The sequence below is a fragment of the Sceloporus occidentalis genome, unplaced genomic scaffold, assembly GCF_023333645.1.
Source record: "Sceloporus occidentalis isolate IW3139 unplaced genomic scaffold, rSceOcc1.0.p SCAF_5, whole genome shotgun sequence".
Taxonomy (NCBI): Eukaryota; Metazoa; Chordata; class Lepidosauria; order Squamata; family Phrynosomatidae; genus Sceloporus; species Sceloporus occidentalis.
Window position 1 is genome coordinate 7,846,912 of NW_028316985.1, and position 27,322 is coordinate 7,874,233.

The window sequence follows — 27,322 nt, forward strand, 5'->3', positions numbered from 1 at the left end:
ACTTTTCACCTTCAGCTCATGACCCCAGGTTCAAGAATTATGAGACAGGGAGAGCCACTTCTCCCTATGTGTTTTCTGCACACCATATATCATTTAATGCACTTCAGTTATGTCTCCCTTCCTTGCCCTTTCCCCTCCTTGCTAAATTAAACAGCCATTTCTCCTAGTTACTTCAGCACCTGGATTATTTCAACTGCCATTTTGTGCTCCAAGGTGAGATGAACAAGCTAACCTGCTACAAAACTCAATTTCTGTGTCTCTTCTTAAATCCAACTACATTAAATGGAAAAGGAATATGTAAGCTACTATATACACTCATGTATAAGTCTAGAAATTTTAGTCAAAAATGACACAAAAAACCCAAATCAACTTATCCACGGCTCAGTGTAAGTACTATACTTTAACTTATAAAAGAAAAGAACCATCCCCAGGTCAAAGTGAAGAGTGCAATCTGCCTTGGAAGCCCTGACCCCCTTCTATTCTCTCATCTATCAAGCCTTTAGTTTGAGCACAAAATTTTGCCAACTGGAATTTTGTAAGTTCTTTGGCACTATTTTCCTGTGTTTCATCCTTTAGATGCTTTGTAATGTACCCCTACATTTTATCCCTGACTTATCCACAGGTCATATCAAAATCCATAATTTGGGCCCCAAAACCTGCTTTCGACTTATACAAGAGGTCAACTTATAGTCGAGTATATGATAAATAGTGTTCAAGCCAGCCTTGCTTTTGTAGAATCCCAGGATTCCATAGGATGAACCATGACAGTTAAATTGGATTATTTCTGCAGTCTGGATGCAGCCATAATCCAACAACCTCTGTGGAGGGCCAGAGAAATTCACTCCTGCCACAGAACAGAGTGAAGTCAGAATCTGAGTCCTGCTCAGGAGCAGTGAATTATCAATAATAATATCTTTTTACATGGCAGGTGGAGCAGAGAAAATTATCATGGCTTTGGGCACCTGGAATTCTAGGAAAGAACTCCTAACTGAGAAAATCATAAAACTTCCCTCACCACTTTGCTATTTATAAATTGTGCTTTCCTTTGCAGAAATTTGTGTTTGTGATTTATAAGGCGTAAATCTTGTCTCCAAGGAAGGGAGAGGGAATAGCATATTACATGGATGGGGAAACACCCCAACATTGGGCGTATGGCTGGAAGATGCCTGATAATCAAATGCCCCTCTAATTTGTCCTATATATATCCAAACCAATGAGTGCAATTAAAATGTTAGCAGATTATTCAGGTGTGCCTCTTTCCTTCCAGGGCAATGAGCCAGTTATATTTGGCAGAGCTCTAGTCAGTTCTGTTAAAGCATCTTATGGCTGCTTCTTTAATGATTAAATTCAGGGAGGTGGACAGGTTTGAGGCTTAAGAAAAGCAGGGGTTGACCAGAAGTAGATAACAACATTATCAGAGAACTGTTTTCCATACATTATGGTTTAATGACTAGACTAGAGGATTTAATTGGGACAATTTTAATTGGGACTAGATGCATCTACACTGTTGAAATAGTGCAGTTTAACACCACTTGAACTGCCATGGTTCCATCCTACAGAATCTTGGGATTTTTAGTATTGTTAGGTTCCAGCACTCTTTGGCAGAGAAAGCTAAAGACCTTGTAATTAACTACAAATCCCAGTATTCTGTAGGATGGAGCCATGGCAGTTAAAGTGGTATCAAACTGCATTATTTTAACAGTGTATATGCACCTAGTCCAAATTAAAAAAAATGTCCCAATTAAATCCTCTAGTCATTAACAGTGTAGATGCACCTGTAGATGTGTGTTCTTTATAAAAAAAATAAAAGAAGCAAAAGGGACAATGACAAGGGTCTAGCAACATTTTTAAAGCTAACCAACAAGTGTTAATGTTTGAAAATCTACTTCTTCAGAGATGTTGATGGAGGGCAACATTCTGCATCCAATGTAAATGTAGTTTATACTACTGCATTCATTTCTGAGTCTGAAGAGTGTACTCCATCTGCATTTCTACCTAAGGTGGAATAATGTACTCCATCAGGGGTTGGACTGGATGGTTGGACTGGATGGCCCTTGTGGTCTCTTCCAACTCTAGATTCTATGATTCTATGATCAGTGCATCTGAGAAAATGGATTTTCTTCCACAGATGCTCATGCAAAACCACATAAGCCAGTGGGTCTTATTGGTGCTATTTAGAACTTGCCACCTCCTTGCTTTTTTATTTTTTCTTGATCTGTTTTATAATTAGCACTTGTGTTGCTTTCAAGCATAGTGGAGGCACTGTGCATGTTTCTGTGTTTACATGCATATCCCTCCCCAGAGAAAGAGCATGTCTGTTAGTAGTTGTGAAAAGAGCTTGATTCAACCAAAGTGAAGCACATTTAAATCCCATTGATGCTAAGGCAGATTTTTAAAGAATACCCCATTGAGACCTGTGGGATTTACTAAAAGTCCTTCACTTTGGTTGTGTGTGTGTGTGTGTGTGGGGGGGGGCTTTTGTTTTCAAATAGCACCCCTGCTTGCTATGACTTTTGCACACACATACACACACACAGAGCACCAAAACCCACATGGGGCAGCATCAGGTATCTTTTCCATCTCTTATTCCAACAGCATGTTCCAATACCCAACTATCATATATTATGAACATCATGAATCACATTCACAAGTAGCAGATTTTTTTAAAGAGAGAACCATGTTTATCTGTCTCAGTATTTAAAAAAAAGAAAAGGGGGTGGAATGTAGTGACACCTTTAAGAGTAACTGATTTATGTTTGGATGTGCTTTTGGGGACATCAATCCACTCCTTCAAATGCAGTGGTGGAGTAAAGAATTAATGCCACAAGTATTTAAGCAGTTATATAGTTGAGGAGGTAAGATGAGAGTGTACATGTTACAAGAAAGATGCAAATTTTCAACATAGATCTGTATACCTTCCACAATTTTTTGAAGGTTTATGATCAGCACTGCAATTTGCATCTTTTTGTATCCCGTTACAGTCTGATCCCACCTCCATATCTGTGTAACTGTGGCTTTGTGCTCCATGCACACATCAGAAGAACTGGACTGAAACCCATGAAAGCTCATGCTACAATAAACCAGTTATTAACAGGAGTGTGTGTCTGTGCCCATGTGTTTTAACCCATCAGTAGACAGATGTTATTGGAGTCACTTGCAAAACTGTCCATTACTAGCACCCACAGAACAGACGGATGTCTTCTGAATTCTGTTTTTTTTTTTTTAAAAAAAAGAAAGAATCTTGGTTTCTTTGGTGTTAACAGTCCAAGCGCAAGAGTCTTTCTGAGAGTGGCTGGTTTTGTATGTGTTAAAAACCAGTGGGACACTCTCTCTCCTCAGAGTTTGCTATCCATCAAGTTGCTAGTCCCTGTGTCAAAAGGGTGAGAGGCCAAGTAATCCCTATAAGGTCCATCAATCAGTTTCTCGGCATTGTTCTTGGCAAACCAGCAGTCCACTTCTTGTTCACCATTGTAGATCTTCCTCTGTTTCCACACAACAGGAACCAAACGCCCTTTCAGCTTTAATAATGCATTCCCAGAGTTCACATCTACCCCTTTGGTTTGGTTCCAGCTGCCCATGGGATGACTCTGTCTCAATGGCTCTTGGGTAAGTTTAACATCTTGGTGTAAGAACTGACCTGCGTAGGAGGAAAAACAGAAAACTTATTGGTTGGAGATTGAAATACAGTTGGCCTTCCGTTTTTGCTGGGGATCTGTTCCGGACCCCCTGTGAAAACGGAGACTCACATGCACCGTGGGGGCTCAAGACTATGAAACTCAAGTCTGCGAGAACAGAGGGGTGACTGTATAGCTAAAATTTCAACAGGTACAAAGACAGAAATTAGTGGATAACCTTATCTTTTTAAAAGGGTGTTGTGCAGGTGAGAGGGAATGTAGATCAGCCTACAATCAATGTGGTGCCCTCCAGATCTTATGAATTATAAATCCTATCAGTCACAGGCTGCATGAACTTTAGGTCCAGAAAATTAAGAAGGCACCAAGTTGGTGAGGCCATTGTCCATAAAGTAGGGCAGACCCACTAAATTAATTGGATTTATCTATGGGTTGACTCATTAATAGTTACTTCAATCGGTTCACTCTAGTTCCAACTAACCAAGTGGATTCTGGCCACTGTATTTGTTAGAAGATTTTTTTTTGCATCCTCTCTTCCCCTCCTTAGATAGATTTTCCTGCATGCCAATCCTGCCATCTCTCCCTCTTTCAAACACCCCTTTTGCGCCTATTGAACCACATGGCAATAACTTTGAAAATTGGTAAACAAACCATGTGATTCAGGTCACTCCTCTTTTTGGAAAGTATTCACATGCAAAGAGTTTTCTCTTTTTTCTTGTTGAGTTTTCCATCTTCGTCCTCTCTCAACCTTTCTTTGAAAAGATGGTGAGATAAAGATTTCTTCTTTACCTGAACTATTAATTAGCTAGGTCAGTATATAGCCTCTATGAATAAGTCAATTAAAGCCATTAGTAAATTTTGGTTTAAACTGGAAGCTGCTTGTGTTGTTTTTGAGTCAGTCTCGGTTCTTAGAGAAGCATAGTTAGACAAGGACATGTTTGCTACTCTGCTGATTTAAAGCTAGACCCTGACAGGCTTGGCTTTGATGTTTTTGATATTTAAATATTTTTGTTTTCTTACCAAGGCTGAAGCCTTAGGAAACTTAAATTGCCTTGCACCAGCACTCTGTGCAGATAATGCTAGAGATCATGTAAAACTACAAATTCCAGGATTTCGTAGGATGGAGCTACAGCACTTAAAGTACTGTCAAACTGCATTATTTCTACAGCGTAGAAGCACCCTAAAGCTCCTTCACACATTCCTAGAAACCAAAAGCATCTCCTCCTTACCTAGTAGGCCGTGAGAATGTGCAGAAAGGCCTTTGCTGTTGGAGATGTAGAATCCCAAATGATCCTTCTGGTATGGAGCGGGGTTCTTGTAATGGTGGATCAGAATGACAAAGCCAATGGTGCCCCGGAGGACCACAGTGACATTGGAACGGGCAAATATGGAGACCTCTAGGTTCTTGCTTGCCAACATAGCAGTGCGGTCACAAGGCAAGATAAGTCTCTTTCCATCGTCCAAAATAACCTTTGTGGGTGTAACCTCCAGATATGATCTCTCTGGTTTGTTACTGAGAATAGTGATGCTTCTAAAGTAGGTTCTCTGTTTCTTATGGCCGTGGCGTGGAGCAGGAGCACCTATTAGCTGGCCATTCACAGTTACTCCTTAAAGGGAAAGAAAGAATAAGCAAGAAATGAAACGTTTAGGTTTAGATATTGTGCTGAGAAGTACCTTGCATGATATTTGCTTGATAAATTTTGCATGGAATCTAGCATAAAGTTTTGGGATAAAGAGAATCACATTATTTTATTTTAAAAGACAATAGTTAGTCCCCATGACTGTGGAGCCAAAACCTGAAGAATATTCACCACGATGCCCAGAGTTCATGGGGCAGAGCTTCTGACATGGTTTGCTAACATGCTTTGCTACTGGAATTCTGAGTATTACATGATTATTGTATCTCTGGAAAAAACATGGCTGGGGTTTTATAAATACATAAACTCAACTTGCTCGGTAGTTCCAACCTAGTGTTCTTTTATTATGCATATTACCACTTCTCATCCACCAGTACCTCAGTTTGTTTCCCATCAGTCCCAGCAAGCACGATCAATGGTAATCTATTATGGTAACTGTAGTCTAAAGCATCTAGAATGCCAAAGGTTGCTCAGCCCTGCTTCAAAACAATCTTGTCAGGTAGATCAGACTCAATTATCTCCATATTACAATTGAAGGAGGAAGCAAGGGTCTGGAACTACCAGAGCTGTGGAGGACAAAAGCATCTGGAAATCTTGGCTGTATGAAAGGTACAGGGAAAGCAGTGGCAAGCAGGTGTAAAGGTTTAAGTTTCCTTTTTCTTAACTTCTATGCATCCTCTTTATATCTTGGCTTCTAAGGCTCCTTTTGCATTCCCTAATTTGCTTTGCTGCCAAAAGGTTTTATTCACTTCTGAAAGGGAGCAGTACATTAAGGCCATAAGGATACTAGAACTTGGGAATATTACATTTTTGACTCCTATTTCCAGAATCCTCAATCAAGGGGGGAATATTAACTCTCAAAAGTATATTTTCCAAGTTACATTCCAGTCAGACCTATGTAGAAATAATGCAGTTTGACACCACTTTAACTGCCATGACTCCATCCTATGAAATCCTGGAATTTGTCATTTTGTGAGGCACCAGCAGTCTTTGGCAGAGAAGGCTGAAGACCTTGTAAAGCTACAGCTCCCAGGATTCCATAGGATGGAATCTACAGTGTTTCTACAGTGCAGATGCACCCCTAGTGCTATCAGTTGAAAGGCACTGGGCATCATTTTCTCTCCTGGCTCTAAAAAAAATCTTTAAATAATATGGGAATGTGTAAGCTGCCAGTGGCATCTATTATTATTGCTTTTGCTATTTACCATCACGTTGACACTGACATTTGGCCACCCTATGAATAAGAGACCTCCAAAATCCCAAGATCAACTGCCCTCCCCAGGTCTTACAAACTCAGGGCTATAAGTGGTGTTCCTATTTTTCCACTACCTTCCACTTTTCACAGGGATATACATTTTCCCCAGCATTATTACACCCAGACTCCTTTTAAAATTTTGTGAATGAAGCAAAGCTGTTGTACAATATGAGCATCATTAGAAACAGTTCTAAATCAATATATTTTGGAGGTAAAATATAAACTCAGCACTTCCAAACTCCACAGGTATGTTTCTTTACCTCTGCACCCATTCTTGTTGTGTGAATTTGCATTATTTTTTAATATTTCATATAAATCATTCTTAAAACCAGAAAATGCCAGTCAAAAGCGGGTTGCAGTTTAAAAGTAGCAATGTTGGCTACGTGCCCAAAGGCCTATTAGAAACATCTAAAACTGGAATTACACATTTTTATTACACACCCTGTTAGCAATCTTTTTCTAGAGATAAAGCATCAGAAGGGTGTGTGGATAATTTCAGCTGGACTGGAGCCAGTCCCAAAGGAGGTGGAGAAAAGCCAAGAAAAACCGATTTCTTCTGCATATAGTTTGGCTTTTACTGAGCCTCAAACTGGGGACTTTAAAACACCAGCCTGCTATCCTGCCACAATCTCACTAGTTTAAGAATGGAAGAACTGATGGCAAAGTGTATGCTTCCATTCTTAAACGAATGCGATTGTAGCAGGACAGCAGGCGGTCGCTGCGAGGGAGAACAGATCTGAATCATGCCTAGTCACACTTTTCTCTTTCAGGTCCCAGCTAAAACCTTATTTTTACAAGCTTTCAGATTAACGTAGTGTTGGTTTGTCTTTCACTGCATCTTGTTTGCATTAGTTGTATCGCATTTTGGCAAACATTCATAATGCATTTAGTTGTTTGTCATTTGGGGTTTTAACTACCGGTATGTTGTTTTATGCAGCTCAGAGGTGGGGATCATGTAGCTCTCCAGAAGTAATGGAATTCCCAGCATTTTTCACCTTGGGGTATACTGGCTAGCACTGCTGGGGGTTGCAATCCAACGACATCTAAAGAACCCTGAAACAAATTTTTAACTTCCCTGAGTATAAATAATACTAATACATACTACTTATTTGTACATTGGGTATAAACTGAAGAACAAGAACAGTAGAAGAGAAATAATAATAGAGCAGAAACACTAGAAGAGGTCCATATTATATAATACTCTCTTTAACAAATACGTTTTCCTTCTTCTTTACAAAACTATTGCATAGTCTTGATTCTTTCCATGGTTTTTCTCTTCCCAGTCAGTTGGGAGCTTTACTGTCTCAGGAGTAATCTTCTTACAAGTCACAGCTGCTTAGGAATTCCAGGAGAGATCAGGAAGTCTAGAAACCCCTACCCACGAGGATGGAAACTTTTTTAATCCAATACCTCCCATGATCCATTTAATTTAATTTGATTCTGGAGGCAAACTATACCATGTCAGATATTACTAGGTTTATAAGTGGAACTTCTCATCATTTTCATCTGCAAAAAGCAACTGCTGGGGGGGGGGGGGGGACTGGGTCCGGACCGTGCCATTCAGTGTGTGTGTGTGTGTGTGTGTGTGTGTGTGTGTGTGTCTTCAAATCCCCTGTTGACTTATGGCAATCCCATGAATTTCATAGGGTTTTCTTGAGCAAGGATGCTTGGAGGTGGTTTTGCCAGTGCCTTTCTCTGAAATATAGTCTACAGTACCTGGAATTTGTTGGCAGTCTCCCATCCAAGTACTAACCAGAGAGAACCCTACTTATCTTGCAAGATCAGATGGGATCTGGTGCCTTTAGCGTATTTAGGGCCTTCTCAGAAGCCCTATCAAAATGACAGCCTCTCCAATGGACCTATAGATAGTATAGAGGGGATTTAGAAGCATCAATTCATGGCCAAATATCTTCTCTTCCATGGTTAATGGCAAATGGGAATGGGGTAGAAGCTGAAAAGGCTGGTGTTTGGCTGTTTGCACAGGGGACAAACCCGCTTCTCTTGTTTTGCTTCAGCCCTTTGCTTCAAATCCTTTTGAGAGTCATCATCTGTGTGGCTGTTGTACCATCAGGTTGACTCCATCTCATGGCGACCCTATTGTGGGGTTTTCTTGGCCAGATTTCTTCAAAGGAGGTTTGCTCTGAGGCTGAGGGAGTGTAACTTTGCCCCTGATCACCCAGTGATTTTCTGTGGCTGGGAGGGGATGTGAACCCTGGTCTCCTGGAGTCTTCGTCCAACACTCAAATGACTATGTACCATGCTACCATACTCTAAGACAGCTTCACATTTACCTTCCATACAATAATAGAATCATAGAGTTGGAAGAGACTCCCAGTGGCTCTGGTCTTTTTTGGAGGGGCAAACTCAGAAGGGCCAGTTATAGGGAACATGTAACTCCCTTGTTGAAATGGCATCACTGGCTACTGGTTCATTTCCACAATTAAACTTAGGTCCAGACTATCTGAAAGACCGTATCTCCCTATATGAACCAGCAAGAACCCACCACCATCACAGCCCCACTTGGTGGGGACATGAGAGACAGGACCTTCTCAGTGGCTGCTCCCAACCTCTGGAACTCCCTTCTGCAGGAGACTAGGCTGGCACCCTCCCTACTTTCCTTTCAACAGAAAGCAAAACCCTTTTCATTTCAGTAGGCTTTTAATGTGTAAGCAGGGCAGCTTCTTATTGGGATGCTTTCTTTTTCTTTTCTTAAAACCTTTCTTTGTTTTTAAAATGATTTTATATTGTTTTATGTGGTGATTTTAATTGTTATTAACATTTTATTGGGAAGGTTTTTTAAATTGATTCTCTCTGGGAGCCAGCTTGGGTCTCAACCTGAAAGAAAGACAGCATACAGATGAAATAAATAAATACATATAAATAAACGAACGAACACCCCCAACACACAGTTTCTCATCATACCAGAGTTCTTATGATCAGAAACCAGTCTGAGGATATCGCCTGGCTCCCCATCAATGTTGAAGCAGACCGTCAGCTTGCTCAAGGGGAAGTCAACAACAAAATGGGGATCGCCATCCGCTGAAGAGACATTTGAAAAAAAGAATGAGAAAAATATTAATGCTGCCACAGCTTAACAGACATAATATTAGCCAATCAATCAATCTATAGAGATTCTTCTCGGGCTCCCTCCTCCATCAAAACTTTTAAAAAATCAATTCTTGAGGTTAGATTTCCTGGAATGCAATAATAAGATATGTGAAAACTTTAACAAAATGTTGCAGTGCACAGCGCTTCCATTCAACGTTCCTGCGATCTACAATACTGCTAATCTTTTCTAAGATAGTCCATCCCATCAACATCCCCAATTTTATAACCACCTTGAGCCTTGAGGAGAGGCAGGAAAGAAATAATAATAATAATAATAATAATAATAATAATAATAATAATAATAATTATTACAAGCAGGGTAGGAAGTGATGAATCACTGTGTGAGAGGAGAAAAGGCAGGCATGGGTTGTATGTCTAATTTACCACATAGACACTGGATACAGATGGGCAAAAAGGGGTGTGTTCATGACATCATGAAGGTATAGCCTTCAGACGGCCCTTACCTGAATGCCGCCATGAACACGCCGCCCGCACGCCCCAAGCGGGAAGAAGCGGCATTAAAAAGGTGCTGCTTTTCCCCGCTTCTTTTCTATATACTGCGCAGCTGCGCATCTCTGTCTATCAGCTGCTGTACCGGTACGCCAGAATTGTTACGCCGCTAATTTAAGTTGCCCATTTAAAAGCTCTGTGTCTGCTGCATCGCATAATGAGTCGGGGTCCTGGAACATGCACAGTTTGCACCGAGGCTCTAATTAGAGCATCAGATGCCATGTAAATGTGGAAGCTGCAGCACAGCTGCACTCTATTTTAATGCTCGTAACCCTAACCCTAACCCTAGAGCAACATGTACGCATGCGCTGCTAGAATTGGGGAAAGTCTGGAATTTAAAGTGAACCCCTACACACATTCCTGTGCCATTTTCACCTAACAATAAAAAACCCCTAAAACTTTAAATATTTACATATGTACAAGGGAGGTGATGGGGGATGGCAGGGGGACAGCGGTGGCAGCGGCGACAGCTGTGGCTGTGCATTGCAGATTCAGCAAGAGCATGGGGACCAAAGGAGAGGAGGCATCCATGATGCTGGTGACACTACCAACGTGCAAGCGGACAAGGATGCCAACACCAGCTGATCACCAGCTGGCAGGAGACCACCATTGTTCTTGGGCAGGGCGAGGGAAAAAGTTTAAAGGGGCCTGGGCGCTTTAAATGTGCACATAGGCTTTCTGCCGCCGGTGCTGAGCGCCGCAGCTGCGCATCCGCCAGCCGGCAAAAGAAAAAAAAAAAGCCCCGTTTTTGGCCGCCCGTGCAGAAGCTGCCTCTCTCTTTGCAGCGTCCTCCGAGGCGGTGGTATGGAAACTGTGGGTCAGAAACGGCCCCAGGTGAGGCGTCTTCACTGCCCCCCATGTGGAAGCCCCATACACCTGAGCCACGCCCCCGGGGCGGGCGGTCTGGAGGCTCCGTATTCAGCAGAATACACCTCCAAGACGTCTTACCCTGCCCGTCTGTACCCCGCCTATATGGTACAGTACAGTTTATTTGTGACAACCTTATATGGGTTATAACTATCAAATTACAATTTTACAGAAATTATTAAAAACCTTTTAAAACTTTTAGAATCACAGTTGGCTCTATAATATATAAAACAATAAATGTTTAAACAAAAAATTCAAAAATATTTAATATTAAACACACCACAATGGAACTGACTAACAAGACACCAGCCAAAGTCTTTAAGCCGCCTCTAGGCAGGTTTTCTGTTTCTCTTTTTAAGTTTAAAAACCCTCAGCAACCCTTTCCCCCCACTAATGGAATCCTGTTTGACCATCTTAAGTTTGTGTTTTGGAGGGAAAAGCTAAAGGTGGACCATTTTAATCTCAGAACACTAGGAAGAAAACCCAGCAGCTACTGATGCTGTTTGTGGTGTGTAGATCACTTACCTGATGTTTTTGTGACTTTAGTTCTTTGTTTCTCTGGCCTTCCAGGAACAGAATCTAATACTAGGAAAAACAGGAAGGGGAAAATAAGATGCTACATATAAGCGACATCATGGTTATTTAACCCCACCATCTTATTGTTTTGCCTTTCCTAAACAACTGCAGTCGCTCATGTACTGTTGAAGTAGTAGCTTTCCTAGACATGACATTGAATTTCAATTAAGGGTTCATCTTTTTCCAACTACTAAGTAACACTATCAGTTTGGCTTCCATTGTGTTTCCCCATCAACTAGTCAAACAGCTGAATTTAATCTCCAGCTTTGTTGATGTCAGTTGTGGGGTGGGAGTCATGTGGCCCTCAAGAAATAGTTATTAGACTGCAAGTTTCATAACCACTGGCTATGCGGTTGGGATATGCAGACCAACATCTGGAGGCCTGCATGATTTTGGCTCCTGTTATAAGGATTGCCATTTAACTCTGAGCTTCTGCTTTAAGACAATTCAAAGGTCAGATTTATGCAGAGGAGGTTTGCCATTGCCCCCCTCTCAGGTGGAAAGGTGTGACTTGTCCAACATTAACCAAGACTGAGTGATGATTTGAACCCTAGACAGAGTTCTACTCCAACACTCAAACCACTACATCATTCTGGCTCTCCCCAACTCCTCTGTCCTAATTAGAATCAATGGCCTATGTGTATTCCCTTCAGAAATGGAGCCAATGGGTTTAGCCTGGTTGAGACTAACTGATAAAATCCAGGGTGGTGTTTTTTTTGCTTGTTTATATACAAATATTGGCTTAAATCGGGGTGGTAACCGTGTAGCCCTCCAGATGTTATTGGACTGCAACTCCTAGCAATGTTCACTTACATAGCCAAGTGTAAGGGATGCTGGGAGCTGTAGTTCAACAACATCTAGTGGACCACATGATTCCCACCCATGGCCTAAGTTAGTGGTTCCCACCCTTTGGTCCTCCAGATGTTTTGGACTTCAGCTCCCATCATTCCTGACTGTTGGTCAAGTTAGCTGGGACTTCTGGGTTCTTAAGTCAAAAACAAATGGAGGACCAAAAGTTGGGAACCACTGGCCGAAATACAACTGCTATTTCCAGCTACAGCAGACATACGGATGTCCTTGCTGAATGATGTGTCAGCTCTTGAAAAAAATACCATTGGTACAATGGATTCACTTTGGGTGAGAGTAGCAACTGGATTTAGGCCAGAGGTGGGCATAGTGCAGCTCATAAGCAACATATGGCCCACAGATTCCCTTTGTGACCCCTGTATACCCCTCTTCCCCCAAAGCCCCACATTTAAAAATGAATAGTGTAAAATATATTATATAGGCATATAGAACAAAGTAGAAGCAAGTATGGAAATGTAATTGAAGTGGAGATAGGAATATTTGTAGTATTGGGAAAGCAGAAGATAAACATAAAACGAATGAGAATATTAAGGAGGTAACTATAGACACTCTCTCCAAACTAATAAAAATGATGTATGAGAAATCTGATAATGACAAAATATAGTGCAGGAAGGAGGAATAAATGAGATAGCTGAAAAAGCATACTGTAGAATGTTTAATGACATATAGAAAGCCGATATGCGAGGTATAGTGTGGGGAGGGGGAGTTAAAGAGTAAGAATATGGTTATTATTTGTCTTTTGTAGTTAATATGCATATAAGGGTAATAATGAAATATGTATGAATCATGTATACAGAATGTATGTTTTTAATACCTTAATAAAATTTATATAAAAATAAAATAAAAAAGAATAGTGTGATTCTCAGACAAGACCTGTCCCAAACACACACAGAAAGCTCCTCAGAATGCATGAAATAACTCCAAATATTCCCATTTCACCCTCTACAAGAACTTTAGAACCCCACACCAGCCCCAGATGCCTTCATTTCCTTTCACAGCATCACTTCTGTTGTCATTTTGGGAAGGACCACATAGGAAAACAAGACATTTGGGGTTGCTGGGAGGAATGCAGCCCAGGGAGGTGTCTGGAGGGAGAATCGGCCCCCAGCCTGCACAAAATTGTCCACCCTGATTTAGGGCAATGCGTTCACATAGCATTGCCAGGATATCTGTTAACAACAACATCTTTGGAAAGATGAATTGTCCTTACCAGGTGGTGCTCGGTGACCTTGCAGCCCCTGTACAATCTCCCCAACTTCTTCCATCAATGGGCCAACATAGATCTCCTTCGGGAGCTCTGCCTGAAGGGCAAGCTCCTTCATTTTCAACATTGTGAAGGGGGTGACAAAGTGGTACATGAGGGCCAGTTCCTTGGCTTTCTCTCTCAGAGACTCCTTCTCCTCACTATTATCACTCTTTAGCCAGGAAGTCAACAGCTCCTTGATGGTGAGGTAGCTCCAAGCCCGTTCCACATAGTTCTGACCGTTGGTGGAGCCTCCAACATTTGAAGCCCCACCAATATGATTCTTGCCAGAGAGATTGATGGCCACATCAGTTTTCAGGAGGACATATTTGTCGTTGTTGCTGGCTGTCACTTCCACATGTAAGCTGTTGGCGGTCTTGTTGAAGAGTTTTCCAGCAATGACGATTTCAGATCCATTGAAGTAGTTGGGGAAGAGGTTCTGGGTAACCTGATCCACGCTGGTGGTTGGATAATCAACCCGGATGTCGGAAAGAAGAGGTGTGCCAATCTCATCATAGAATCTGTGTATGAAAATTTTGTTACTTGTCTTACTTTCCCAAACAGTGCTAAGCTCCAGTAGAAATATACAAGCAGAGCATAGTGGAAGCAAACAGAAAGTCCTACAGTACACAACAAATTGGCTAATGACCAAGAGCCTACATTGTCCAACCAAGAACAAGAGTTCCACAGGCGAAAGTCTGCTATGGCTCCCTGCTTAACACCCCTAGGACTCATCATTTTGCTGTGATAACCCCACTGGCCGTTCCATAGTTGGTACAGAGTAGATTAGATAGGCTTTTATAGATAGGTTCTACAGTTGGCCCTCCACATTTGCAGCTTTGACTTTTGGTAATTTGATTATCTGCAGTTTTGATTAACATCTTCTCTGTAGGAATCTCTAGGCCCTCCAGCACAACTCTGCCAGAGGTTGACCATAGAGTTGTGTTGGAGAACCTAGCAGTTCCTAAAGGAAATAGCCAAACAGTTTGCTGATCTCCTGCATTCTCCACCAGTAACAGAATAGCAATTCAGAATGATTATCTCAGCAAAACTGTATGCCCTGGGAGTGGGGCATCAGTGCAGAGGGTGGAACACCAACTTCTGCAACAAATGAAAAAAACATACACAAATTTAGGTTGGACTTGTTGATTTGTTTCCAATATATGGCAATCCCAAAGTGACCCTATCACAGGTTTTGCTTGGTAGGATTTGTTCAAAGGGTTTTTGTTATAGCCTTCCTCTGAGGCAAAGAAAGTGTGAATTGCCCAAGGTCGCCCAGTGGGTTTCAATGGCCAAGGGGGGATTCAAGCCCTGGTCTCCTAGAGTCCTAATTCAACACTCAAACCGCTCCATCATGATGGCTCATAGGGTGGACTTATGCTTGTGTATGTCACAAACAGGATGCAAATCAATGTTTCCAACACATGTTCTATTCATCCCCATTATCCCAACAATTGTTATTGAATCCACATATTCAAAGATAACATCTAACCCACTAGATCTTGGCTAGATTTCAATTGGAGTAATAATGTGTATTGTTGTTGTCATGTGCCTTCAATTTGTTTCTGACTTATGGTTTTCTTGGAAAGAACTTGTTCAGAGTGGGTTTGCCATTGCCCTCCCCTGAGGTTAGGTGAGTATGGCTTGTCCAAGGTCACCCAGTGGGTTTCGATTGTCAAATGGGTTTTGAACCTTGGTCTCCAGAGTCCTGGTCTAGCACTCAAACTGCCATGCCATACTGGTTCTCCACAGAAGTATAGTTGTTTTGTTTTGATTTTATCATTGTGGAATGCATGTATATCAATAACCCTTACCAGTGTGTTGACTTACCATCTAACAATTGGTTCAGTGAGCCTACTGTAAGTAGGACTAACAGGATCCCTGCCATGCAACTGCACATGGATTCTTGGATGGTGCATAAATATTGGCAGTGCCTTCGATGTACCACTTTATCCACTGGGATTGGAGAAGCAGTCACTGTGCTTTCCCTCTGCACAAAAGGTGCACTGGCAGATACACAATCAGTTGCACAATGTCATTATTCAGAGGGGAAGAGTGGTACAGCATAACTACTGTGTAGCAACTTGAGTGTATATTACTATGTAATCACTATCCAGGATGCCAGACAACAAATCAGATAATGCCACCAACACCTTTTCCATCCCATCATGGCTCTTGAACCCACATTTTCTAGGTTACCATCCAGTCCACCCCCAAAATAATAACTCTCTCATTGCATCTATACTCCAAAATCATTCCCACAGAATTCAGTGGTTGAATTTAGCAAGAAGACTAGCAACATGATAAAGAATGAAAAGCAGATTGCATCCTTCCCTACCAACCCTTTGAGCTGTGCTGCAGCATCCTCGTCTTCCCGTACACGCCGCATCATACCGCAGTTCTCAAGTGCCAATCTCTCCAGCAATTTGTAGTCAACGTCATTGCCAATGCCAATTGTGAAGAGGCAGAACTTGTTACGGATGGCCTCCTTGGTGTTATTGATGATCCTGGCAGCCTCTGTTTCCCCAGCTGTGGGCCGTCCATCCGTCAGGAAGATAATCAAGGAGACACTTTGTGGTTCAATGTCATTCTGGGCAATGTAGTCACTGAGTATTTTTGTGCTGATTTGAAGGGCCCCGTTAATATTTGTGCCTAGAGAGAGAACCACAGAAGGACCCTCTTGTTAATAACCATAGAATTCGCCTCTTGTTTGGAGGAAAAGACAAGTGATTCAAAATGTCAAAATGTTCAATTTTTACTTGAACTACTAGATCTTTGGGTGGGAACAAGCTTGGAAAAGTTCCCTTTGGGGACTACAATTCACAGAATCCCAACAGGGGCACAGGCTTCAGGAACATACATAGATGGGTAGAACCAGAACAGATGTTTGCAGATTAGCAGCAAAGGCTAACAGACACAGAATCAGGTAATAAAGGTAATCAATACTAGTGGTTAGACATTTTAGGCAGTAAGCAGATGCTCTCTCTCTCTCTCCTACTCTTAGTCTCTCTCTGTCTTTGTCACATAACACACACACAGGTCAGACACACAGAGGGAAAGACCAGAAGAGGGAGCAAAGCCCAGTTCTACCCACAGCTTCAGTTGATATCATGGGTGTGACCATGCCATCTGACCCACAAAGGAATTGGAGGGGATCTATTTTCCCACCCCACACCCAAATGGTTTCCCACCATTCGTGTATGGTTTCTCTTTCTCTCCATTTTGTTGTAGGGAGCACGGAATCACAAGATATAAGTTGCCATGTTGTTTTCTCACATGGATGGGAGACCTGACATCCTCCATTGACATCCTCCATTTTCCATCAGACCCATCCAGCATGGTTGATGGGAGTTGTAGTCTAGCCACACCTGAAGGGGCAAGGGTTCCCAGCCCATTTTTTTCACTTGTTACTGGAGAAAAGTGCCAGAAATTGTGCATCTCTTTAGTCACTTAGAGTTTAGTTAGACCTCTGATACTGCTCCCCTCTAAATATTGTGACATTAAACACAGCAAAGATGAGATATCCAAGAACATCAGAATTGCTTATTTCAATGGAATTAAAATTGAGCAACCCACAATTCTCCAGAGATGCCCGAAAACATGACAGATACTAATCTTCTAGTGTGCATTTGTCAATATTCAATCCCATTCCACCGTTGCTCTTCCCTCTGGCTCCGAAGCTGGCCAAATTATTCCCTCTTCTTGCAAGCCAATTTGCACAGGGTCCAGGCTCCTGTCAAAGACCTGAAATTCTCTCCTTACATTCCTGGAAAAAAGCCATTTCAAACTTCTCTTTCATTTTTCTGTTTTTGAGCTGGGAACATCCATGAAAAAGATGTTAGACAAAGACTCCAGCGGCCAGAAATCCTCATAATAGTTATATGCAACTTCCATACTCATACATGGAAGTTGGACATAGCTATCACGAGGACTAGTCACTACAGATCGAGTTGTCCTCTCCATGTTTTTCTTATATCTTGCAAACAATGAACCTCCAATATCAGTTGCTTGGGAATAACTGCAGAATATAGGTACTGCCTTTATGTCTGTATTGTGTGCTTCCCAGAGGTGTTTGTTTCACTACTATAAGAAATGAGATGCTCTAATAGATGAACGACAGTGGGCACCAGCACCCAAGGGCAACAGCTGGAGTCCTAGCAGAACAGCCCACTGGTGGTGACATCTTTCTTGACTGCATGTCTGGATGCTGCCATTTTTTTTATTTCCCAAAATGTTATAACATATAAACACACTGGGGCATTGTGGGGAAATAATGCAGTAGAACCCAACTGCCTGCCAGGGGCATCACTAGGTGGGTATGGGAGATACAGACCGCATCAGATGACATCCTAAGGAGGGTGACACCACTGGTCCCCAAACATCTGCCTTTTGGGAGAAATAGGTTGTGGTGTTTGCATGTGTCCTTTTAAAATGCTGAAGAGATGGTGTGAGTGGGGTGAGGTTCAGTGGGAGAAGAAAGGAGAGGCCCCAGGTTTTTAACATTTTAAAAATTTATTTTTTTAATTGAAAGAAGTTTAAAGTTAATTTTTAAAAAAATATATATTCAAAATTAGGCAGATCCTCCTGACTGTAAGAGCTCTTTGACAGTGGAACACATTCCCTTGGGGTCTGGCGGAGTCTCTTTCTTTGGAGGTTTTTAAACAGAGGTTAGATGAACATCTGTTGGAAGTGATTTGATTGTGAGTTTCTGCATGTGGACTGGATGGCCCTTGTGATCTCTTCCAACTCTATGAGTCTATGATTCTATGATTCTTTTAAAATTTTCTTTAAAAACATCACAACATACCAAATTTTCACTTTAACCACATGAAGTTATGTACACATAAATACATTTAGGCTGTGTGATATTGTAATTTAAAGATGCAATTTTAGTTTTCCTAGTTGTTTATATCAAAACTATTACCTTGATATTCAGTGATATATGGGAATTAAGATTTACAAGTAACATTGGTTTAAAAAAAACATTACTGAGGTGTAATATAGGAGGAAATCAACGGGAGAGGGTGTCACCATGCATTACCACACTAGGTGATATCAATCCCAGTGACACCACTGCTGCCTGCTGGTGTTGTCATTGATACCAGGTAATCCCATGGCAGGGAGTCAATTAGAAGACACTTTGCTGAGGGCTCCTCAAAGCTTTTGACTCTGAGACGGGCCTTTATTCCGACCCAGTAGAGCTGTCCTTACACTGACAGAAGCTGAATTCGGAAGGAAGGAAAGAATGCTCCTGTTCCTTTCACAGACCTCAGAAAAGCTACTTTTTAAAATTTCAGTTCCCATTATCCCTGGGGAGATGCAGTCCAAAAAGTACCTTTTCCAAGGTCTGCCCTCTTAGGCCTTGTCTGCACTGGCTAAGATATTCCAGAGGCAACCTGGAGAATCCTAGCTCTGTAGCTGTCCAATTTCCCCCTTGTTACCTTACATTTCCACATCACAGTAGCTGTCTGCACAGGCGTCCAACTGGGCCACCCAGCGTGTCCACTGCTGCCATGTGTCACTTCCTTCTGAGATCAGAATGAGGTGCCCAGTGACAGTCACATGCTGGGCACCTCATTTTGACCTCAGAATGGGTGACTCACAGTGGGAACAAATGCACTGGGCAGCTGAGCAGGACACCTGTGCAGGCAGCTGCTGCATTGCCGAAACAGAAGATTCCAAGATTCTGCGGGTTTTAGGTGAGCAGAAAAAAACAGAGAACCTTATCCACCCCCCCTTTGAACCAAGATTACCTCCAGTAGGTGACAAGTTGTGGATGTAGATTTTTGCATCTCTTATATTGTTGGGAGTCACTGGCATCAGCTGGTCATGTTGCCAAATCTTGATCCGATTGGAAAAGCCAATAATGTTGAAGTGATCTTCAGATCTGAGATCCTGGAGAATGGTAAACAGGGCCTCTTTGGTCTGAAATGAGACGACATAGAGGAAGGTCATCTAAGGGATGAATACATGTATTTTGGATAATGAGCTCTATGACAGCAACACCAAGAGACAAATCCCATCTGTGAATGGGTAACCCTTGTGAATTACTAGTTTGGCAGAATATGTGTGAAACCACCAAGGAAGAAGCTGCACCAACTAGGTGAGTTCCAAAAGAGAGGGAAAGCTGGAATGGACAGATTTAACAGTAGGTCATTCTGACCTTGAATAAAGTTCAGATTTAGTCTCCCTTATCCAAAATGCTTGGGACCAGAAGTATTTTGGGTTTCAGATTTTTTTGGATTTTGGAATATTTCCATATATCTTGGAGAGGGGAACCAACTCTAAACACAAACTTCATTTATGCTTCACATATACCTTTACACAGAGTCTGAAGGTAATTTTATACAGTGTACCCTTGGTATCCCCTGGGGTTTGGTTTTAGGACCCTATGAAGATAACAAAAATCTGTCCCTCATATACCATGGCATAGGAAAAAGGCAAAATCTGAAATATTTTATATAAGATGGCAAAATCAAGGTTTGCTTTTGGGGATTTTTTTTTTAAAATTATAGATGTGGATAGTTGAATACATGGATGCAGAATCAGTGGATACGGAGGGCCAACTATGCATAGTATTTTAATAATTTTGTGTGTGAAAGAATATTTGTGCATGCTGAACCATCAGAAAGAAAAGGTGTCACTATCTCAGTCACCCATGTGGACCCTGGTGCATGCCTAAGGTTGCCACATAAGTGGCCTGGAACTTTGATACTTGAAGGAGTGTCTCTCTCCATATAGGAGTGTCACTTTCTCCTGCCTGAGGCCTGCTAAAACAGCCTCCTCTGTGTCCCTCCAAAAGGAGGCACACATTTTTGTGAGAATGTGGAAGAGGGCCTTCTGTGCTGTGTCTCCCCAGTTTTGGAATGGTCACTCTTTAGAGACCTGATTAGCACCACCAGTGGCACAGTTCAAACATGGCTTTTTATTCATTTCTGTATAGGTGCATGGTTTTAATTTAATCGTTACATTGTTTAATGCTTTTAGATGGCTTAGGCTATTCCTTGACTTGGAAACTATGATTCTGTTAATGAAGGTTAAAATATTATTTGCCTTCCTTGCTGCAGCATCAGCTACTGGGTCATGTTTAATTTATGATCAACAATAATCCCAATGTCTATATTCACATGTTCTAGTGCTAAGATAAATATCCCCCAGTCCAATTCATCTGGAGGGCATTAGATCACAGAAGACTTTGGTAAAGAACTTTTTCTTCTTAAAAAAATTGTTTTGTTTATTTTCTTGTTTCATTTTCTTGTCAAGTCAACAACATTTTATATCATTGCTTTCCAAAGAAGTGGTGCCAGGTCCCGATTCCCTTCCCTTTCAATCCTGCAAACATTGAAGCTTTCTTGGTTCCAGATGTAAGGATCAGTTTGGAAAGAGGATCTGCAAAGGTCTCGGTAGTCTCTATTCAGTTTCCCTTGTGATTTCGCCTGGAAGCTGATGCTGTCATGGTGAAACATATTACACATTGCAATGGAATCTGGATATATATCCCAGCTGGTGGCCTTCTGATCAAATCCAAGGGATATCAAGGACAAAGGATTTTTCCTCTCCTAATTTTCCTTCCAGCACTCATTTGATACAGTAGACAGCAAGTCAGGCAAAGAAACACTGGGACTAATTCATTAGTGCCAAATACATGTATAAGTTCCATACACATATGGTTGTACTTTTTTGGCCATTGTACAACACGGATATCCATTTCTTGTTTGTGTAAGTGGAATTCTTTTTCACATAGACCCAGCTCCTGTTAGTTCTGAAAGTAGAGCCAATGAACCAGAGCTTATCCACTGATCCTCTAATATAAAGGGCAGCAGTCATTCCAAACCCATAAGTCATCATTATTGGCTATGCTGATGCAGTCTGATGCAAGCAGAAGTCTAATATCTGATTGGCCATGGACAACTATTGAACTAGAAAACTGTGCTTGGCAAAACACACAAACCCTGCTTTAGACTTTCTGTAGTTCAGTGATGAATGGCAAGTTTTGCTTGCAGGAGGTCTCAGGTTCAGTACCTACCATCTCCAGATTGAACTATGAAGGACTCCTGTTAGCAGTCTGGGAATTATAAACTGCTACAGATTGAGTATCACCTATCTGGAATTCCAAAATCCAAAATACTTGGGTGGCTGAGATAGTGACATCTTTGCTTTTTGATGGTTCAGTGTACACAAACTTTATTTCATACACAATATTATTTAAAATAGTATGCATAACCTTGAGGTTATGTATGTAAGGTGTATACAAAACATAAATGAATTTCATGTTTAGACTTAGGTCTCATCTCCAAGATATCTCATTATGCATATGCAAATATTCTAAAATGTGAAAACATCCAAAATCCAAACACTTCTAGCTCCAAGTATTTTGTATAAGGAAAACACAACCTGTATCAGCAATTAAGTTCCTGCTTGAAATTAACTTGGATAACAGTAAGCTCCATATACCACATGAGTCAGGTAATCTAGTTTAATAAAAAGCATCTTCGTATATTCCTAATCCCCCATCCCCATTAATTTAATCTGTATTAAAGAATTTAATTCAAATTACAAGAACAGAGATTACACTTAAAGTTGTTTAGCAGTGGAATAGACTGCCTCATAGTGCTGTACTTTCTTTTGTTGTCATTTAACAGAGGTTGAATGGGCATCTTTTAGGGGTGCTTTAGTTGTATACATATGCATGGCAAGGAGTTGGACTAGATACCCCTTCTGGCTTCTTCCAAAACTGATTCAATGGTTCTACTCTACTTAGGACCAACCAATGAGACTCCAGCCATGCAGTTGTGTGTCTTTGGATAGTGCATCACTGTTTGCCAGTGCTTTCAGTGCAGCACTTGATTCCCTGGGACTGCAGAACTAGCTGCTGTGCATTGCCTACTGGACAATCAGATGATAGCTAGGCATACTGGGAGACAGACAAGTGAGTCCTCAACAGAGGGATGGAGTAGCACAGCCACTATGTAACTACATGAGTGAATCTTGCATGCCTTTCACCGGTTGGTCTTTTTTAGAGGCTATTAGCAGAAATTTTTGCAGTTGCAGTCTGCACTCCCAATCAAAAAGGACCATCTGAGTATTAGAGTATCAGAAAGTTCACTTTGATGGAGAGTGCAGACTGCTTTTTAAGAAATAAAAGTTTTGGGACCATCACATAGTCCACATGGGCTTTGGTCTCCTTTCATTCTTCTACTGTGAATATATGCTTTCCAGTTTGTTTGTTTTTTGTTTTGTTCCTCCCTTTGATAAACCTGCTTGGGTTGCTCATATTGAAATGGCTTCAAATGTAAAAGACTAAAAACAATCAGGTGAACTCTAAGGGAGCAAGTTCCAGCTGCCCAAACACTGATGTGGTCCTTCCCAGAGGCTGACATGATGACCTTCAGCCAGCCAAGATCTCTGCAGACGGGAACTGTGTCTTTGGTGACATTTCTCTCACACAATCTCTCACTTGATGTGCAGCGTGGGCCAGGGGTGAGACCCAAGGATGCCACGCCTATGAAAGCCAAGCCAGTTGAAAGGGACACAAGAACTCAGCTGTTCAAGCTTTCCTAGTTCTTCCACATACACAACAACTTCCTGTGAAGTCACAGGCCAGCCACAATGGCTCCATTCTTGTGTCCTTCTTACATCCATGAATTCATAATTTCCATTCAGATCAGAGTGACCACTTTCTTTTGAGTATTGGGTAACTATTATCCCAACCATTCTCTGAGAAGAGCCAAACCCCATAGCCCTTTGCTCACAAATATCACTGTCAAAGTTTGGACAAGTTTATTTTTTGTAAAAAAAGTTGGTATTTATAGTAAAATAGTAGAATACAGTGGGCTAATACTATGAGCTTAATGCTATAAAACAGGACTAGAAACTCTGAATGCTTGCAATAATATAAAAAAGAAAAAAATACAGGAAATTTATTATGGATAGTGCAAAAACTCTAAGCATGGTTACAGAAGCCCCCAAAATTGGGAAGGATCACCCTGATTAATCCTCTATTTCCCATTTTAAAGTTAATTTTAAAATGTCCCATTTTCTCTCTCCTCCTTCCATTTCCCCCCTCTGTCCTCAGTTTATTTAATTGTTGCAAACTGAATTCAGTGTGCAAACAGACTTTGCACTCAATTAATTCAGCAGAAGGAAGAGCGGGTAGAGTCTTGCCTTCCGAAATAGGCTCAGGCAAAAGCAAACCACTACAGCCTGCCCTACCTTGTCTGTTCTTCCTCTTTGCTATTTTGACCACAAACTGATGTTGCTTGGTCACAGAAGTCCTGGTTTTCACCTGTAAAATGTTGGAGGGTATATCTCTGGAGGAGGGGCCGTGGCTTTGGGGACTGTCATTATGAACGTCTACATGCAAAAATTTGCCACTAGACCTTGAACAACAACATAGATTCACTGAGAAGGGGTGGCCAACAGTAGGCAGCTTGACCAAAGGGCCCCTCAGTCCTGGATCTGATGCTCTTCATGAATTCAACCAAAGCTCTAAGCAGCATTTAGACATACATGTGAATGCATGAGTTTGTGGTTGGGGCCAACAGGTGAACTCTCAGTCCTTCTACCAGTGGCAGCTACTGCCTGCCATGCCAGTGGGGTGGTGAATCTGCCCGGGGTTTAATTTGAACTTCAAATGCTTATTAAATACTCTCACTGACAGAGAAGTCATTGGCCATCAGTGTTCTCTAACACCAACCCCATTCATGGCTTTAATATGGACCACCTCTGAAATGAAATGAAAACAGGGATGAACTGAAATGAACTGAAACTCAAACAAGGGAACATTCTCACTCAAATTCTCACTTGGAGAGAAAATTGCTCATTTGGGTGCTAAAAAGTCACATTTTCCCATGGACAGCTGAAGGTTCCTGCAAGCTCTCCATTTTGTGCCTGCAATGGTGGTCTAAGTTCTTCTGAACGGTTTTCTTGGTTTCTTTTTGCTGCAAATTGTTGGCGAGTTTGCACAAAGGGAGTTGGTATTCAGATGTCAAATATCAATAACTCTCCTATTAATAACACCAAAGAATCTAAAGTGGTCCATTATGAGGCATGCCCTCTGCCCATTTAAAAACCTGAAGTCTGCATTTCTCACCCTGTATCACATTCCTCAACCTTTCCTTGAACTCCTGCAATCCAGATAATCACACTTTTTCCTTCAACAGAGCATGTAAAATGTAAGCAAATGCAGCTCTTTTATGCCCTCCAATAATAAGGCTTTGTTCTGGCTTCCCATATCAACGATGCCTGGAAAGTAATAGAAACTGGATCTACCTATTCTGTACAACACAGAAACTTCCCATAGAGATAAGCCTATACATTACCTTTGCTTTCTGCCCTTAAAATGCTTCTTAAAGGTTCTCCTAATAAACATGACAAAATTTATGACAGCAAAAACAAAATACGGCATCCAGCAGTTACTGCAGTTAACATGTCTTGTGTGTAAATAGCAGCTGGGGGAAATCAGGACCATTGCAAATTTGCTGGGGAGGAAATCAACCCTTTTCCTTGCCACAATCCAAGTAAAAATAATCTCTTCTCTCTGCCCCTAAGTGTTATTTCCCCAAGGTAGAAAAGTTTCCATTGGTACAAAAAGAAGGTTTCTCTTCAGTTCTTCCACAGCAGGAGGAAGGATGATTTTTATGACAGAGGAAAAAGATAATTACCACTCTCTACATTCCCAATCCTGATTTTTCTTCCCACCAAGAGTTGTAATTTAAAAGGATAAAATTAGCTATGTGAGTGGCAATTGCACCATGAAAGCAACATCACTTGGATCCTGATATGTATTAGGAAAATAAGATGCAACCTTACTCCGAATCATCTCAGACCAAAGGTCCGCTAATCCAATATCATCAACTCAGATGCATCTCATGAAGTAGACCCTATGAAATCTTATGCTACCAACTTCTTTCTCTCAGTTAGTTTCAAAGGGGCTACAAGATCCTTTTGCATATGACTGGGCAGTCCTTGCCTCCTTCTCCTCTAACAGCAGAACCTAGTGCCCTGTATTGAAACAGGTTGGTAACAGAAAGGGGATAAATAAAAAGGAGGAGTTAAATACATAGTGAAACTGTGGAATTTGCTACCACAAGATACAGTGGTTGCTGCCAACTCATACAGTTTTAAAAAGGGATTAAGTAAACTCACAGAAGACAACGTTGTCCACAGTTGTTTGTCATCTCTGGTTTTACAGCCAGCATGCCTCTCAATAACAGTAGCTATGGAACGTGAACATGAGTCTGCTGTTACAGTCATGTTCTGCTATTGTGTCCCAAAAGGCAACTAGTTGGCCCTTTTGTGTAGATAAGACTGGATTAGATAGGCCTCTGTTCTAATCTTCCTTATCCAATAGACAGAGGACCCTGCCTGTGGGTAGGGCGGGATCCACCACCCCTGCACTTGGAAATCAAAGAACCAAGAAAAACCTGGGAGCAGGTCACCATAATTTTTGTGGGGTTTTCAGGCTATGTAGCCATGTTCTAGAAGAGTTTATTCCTGATGTTTCACTGGCATCTGTGGCTGGCATCTTCAGAGAATGCTGACCTGGAAGAGAGTGGGTATACAGTGTGTGTGTGTGTGTGTGTGTGTGTGTGTGTGTATACTCCCATGTTAATCTTGTATTGTTCTGTTGTTGGTGGCCTCCTCAGGGTAGGAGGATATGCAAAAGAGGATTAGTGTCTGCTAATTGGTGATCATCCTCTGTTGGGAAAGCCTCTGACCCTGAGTGGTTTCTCATTTGCATTTGCTGAGTCCTGGTTTTGGTGTTCTTCAGGACTGGTAGCCAAACTTTATTTACTTTAAGGGTTTCTTCTTTCCTGTTGAAGTTGTCGAAGTGTTTATGGATTTCAATGGCTAGAAGAAACGTCAGGAATAAACTCTTCTAGAACATGGCCACATAGCCCAAAAAACCTACAAAAAACTATGGATGCCGTCCATGAAAGCCTTCGAGGTCACCATAAGTTGGAATTGAGTTGAAGATCCATAACAGTTCCAAACTCTCCTCTGTCTTCTTTTCAAGTAAAGAAGATGTCATGAAGCAGAAGCAGAATCCAGCATGCTCTCACTGGAGAAAGTAGCAGGAGAAAGACATGGAAAATGAGAGGGTAGGAGAAGTGCCCTGGCACCTCCACAAGCTGGTATGGTATACACAGCATCCTTGCCCCAAAATTAATGCTGATCCAATGGGATGTTTAATAATAACAACAACAACAACATTCTGCTTAATCTCAAGGGAATCCAAGTGGACTACAGCAGTAAAATAACATACAATTAAAAGAGAAATGCATTAAAAATTCCAAAATCCCCAACCCTCACCCCTAACATAAAAACACCATCGAGTCCTAAAAAGAGATTAAACCAGAAAAGAAGAATTAAAAACATTAATATGCAAATACACTAAAATGAGATAAATATTTTTCAGGTGGAGTCTGGGTAGGGTAAAAGATAAAAGATGGAGGATGAAGTGAGAGAGAGGGGGTGGGGAGGCAGGTCAGCAAGTGTGTTCTAGTCTGGAAAGGATGTTTGAACACGGACATCCATGTCACATTCCTTTTTCTGCCCTTCTGAGTAGAAACAATTGCAAGGAAATTGTCCTCCTCTCCTCACCCCACCACAAACAGAACATGCT

At 41.5% G+C, this 27,322-nt stretch overlaps 1 protein-coding gene across 2 annotated transcripts in view; it reads right to left on the minus strand.

The window, feature by feature from the left end:
* Positions 1-1,780: 1,780 nt before the first annotated feature.
* LOC149311637 (inter-alpha-trypsin inhibitor heavy chain H5-like) overlaps positions 1,781-27,322 on the minus strand; it is a 53,588-nt gene continuing 28,046 nt past the window's right edge. For both annotated transcript variants that reach the window (XM_089527518.1, XM_089527517.1), the window contains exons 8-14: positions 19,449-19,620; positions 16,038-16,347; positions 13,663-14,216; positions 11,535-11,594; positions 9,447-9,563; positions 4,862-5,239; positions 1,781-3,637 (exon numbers count right to left, since the gene is read on the minus strand). In XM_089527518.1, the coding sequence (XP_089383644.1) occupies positions 3,336-3,637; positions 4,862-5,239; positions 9,447-9,563; positions 11,535-11,594; positions 13,663-14,216; positions 16,038-16,347; positions 19,449-19,620 (1,893 nt within the window). In that variant the 3' untranslated portion in view covers positions 1,781-3,335. The remainder of the gene's footprint in view (positions 3,638-4,861; positions 5,240-9,446; positions 9,564-11,534; positions 11,595-13,662; positions 14,217-16,037; positions 16,348-19,448; positions 19,621-27,322) is intronic.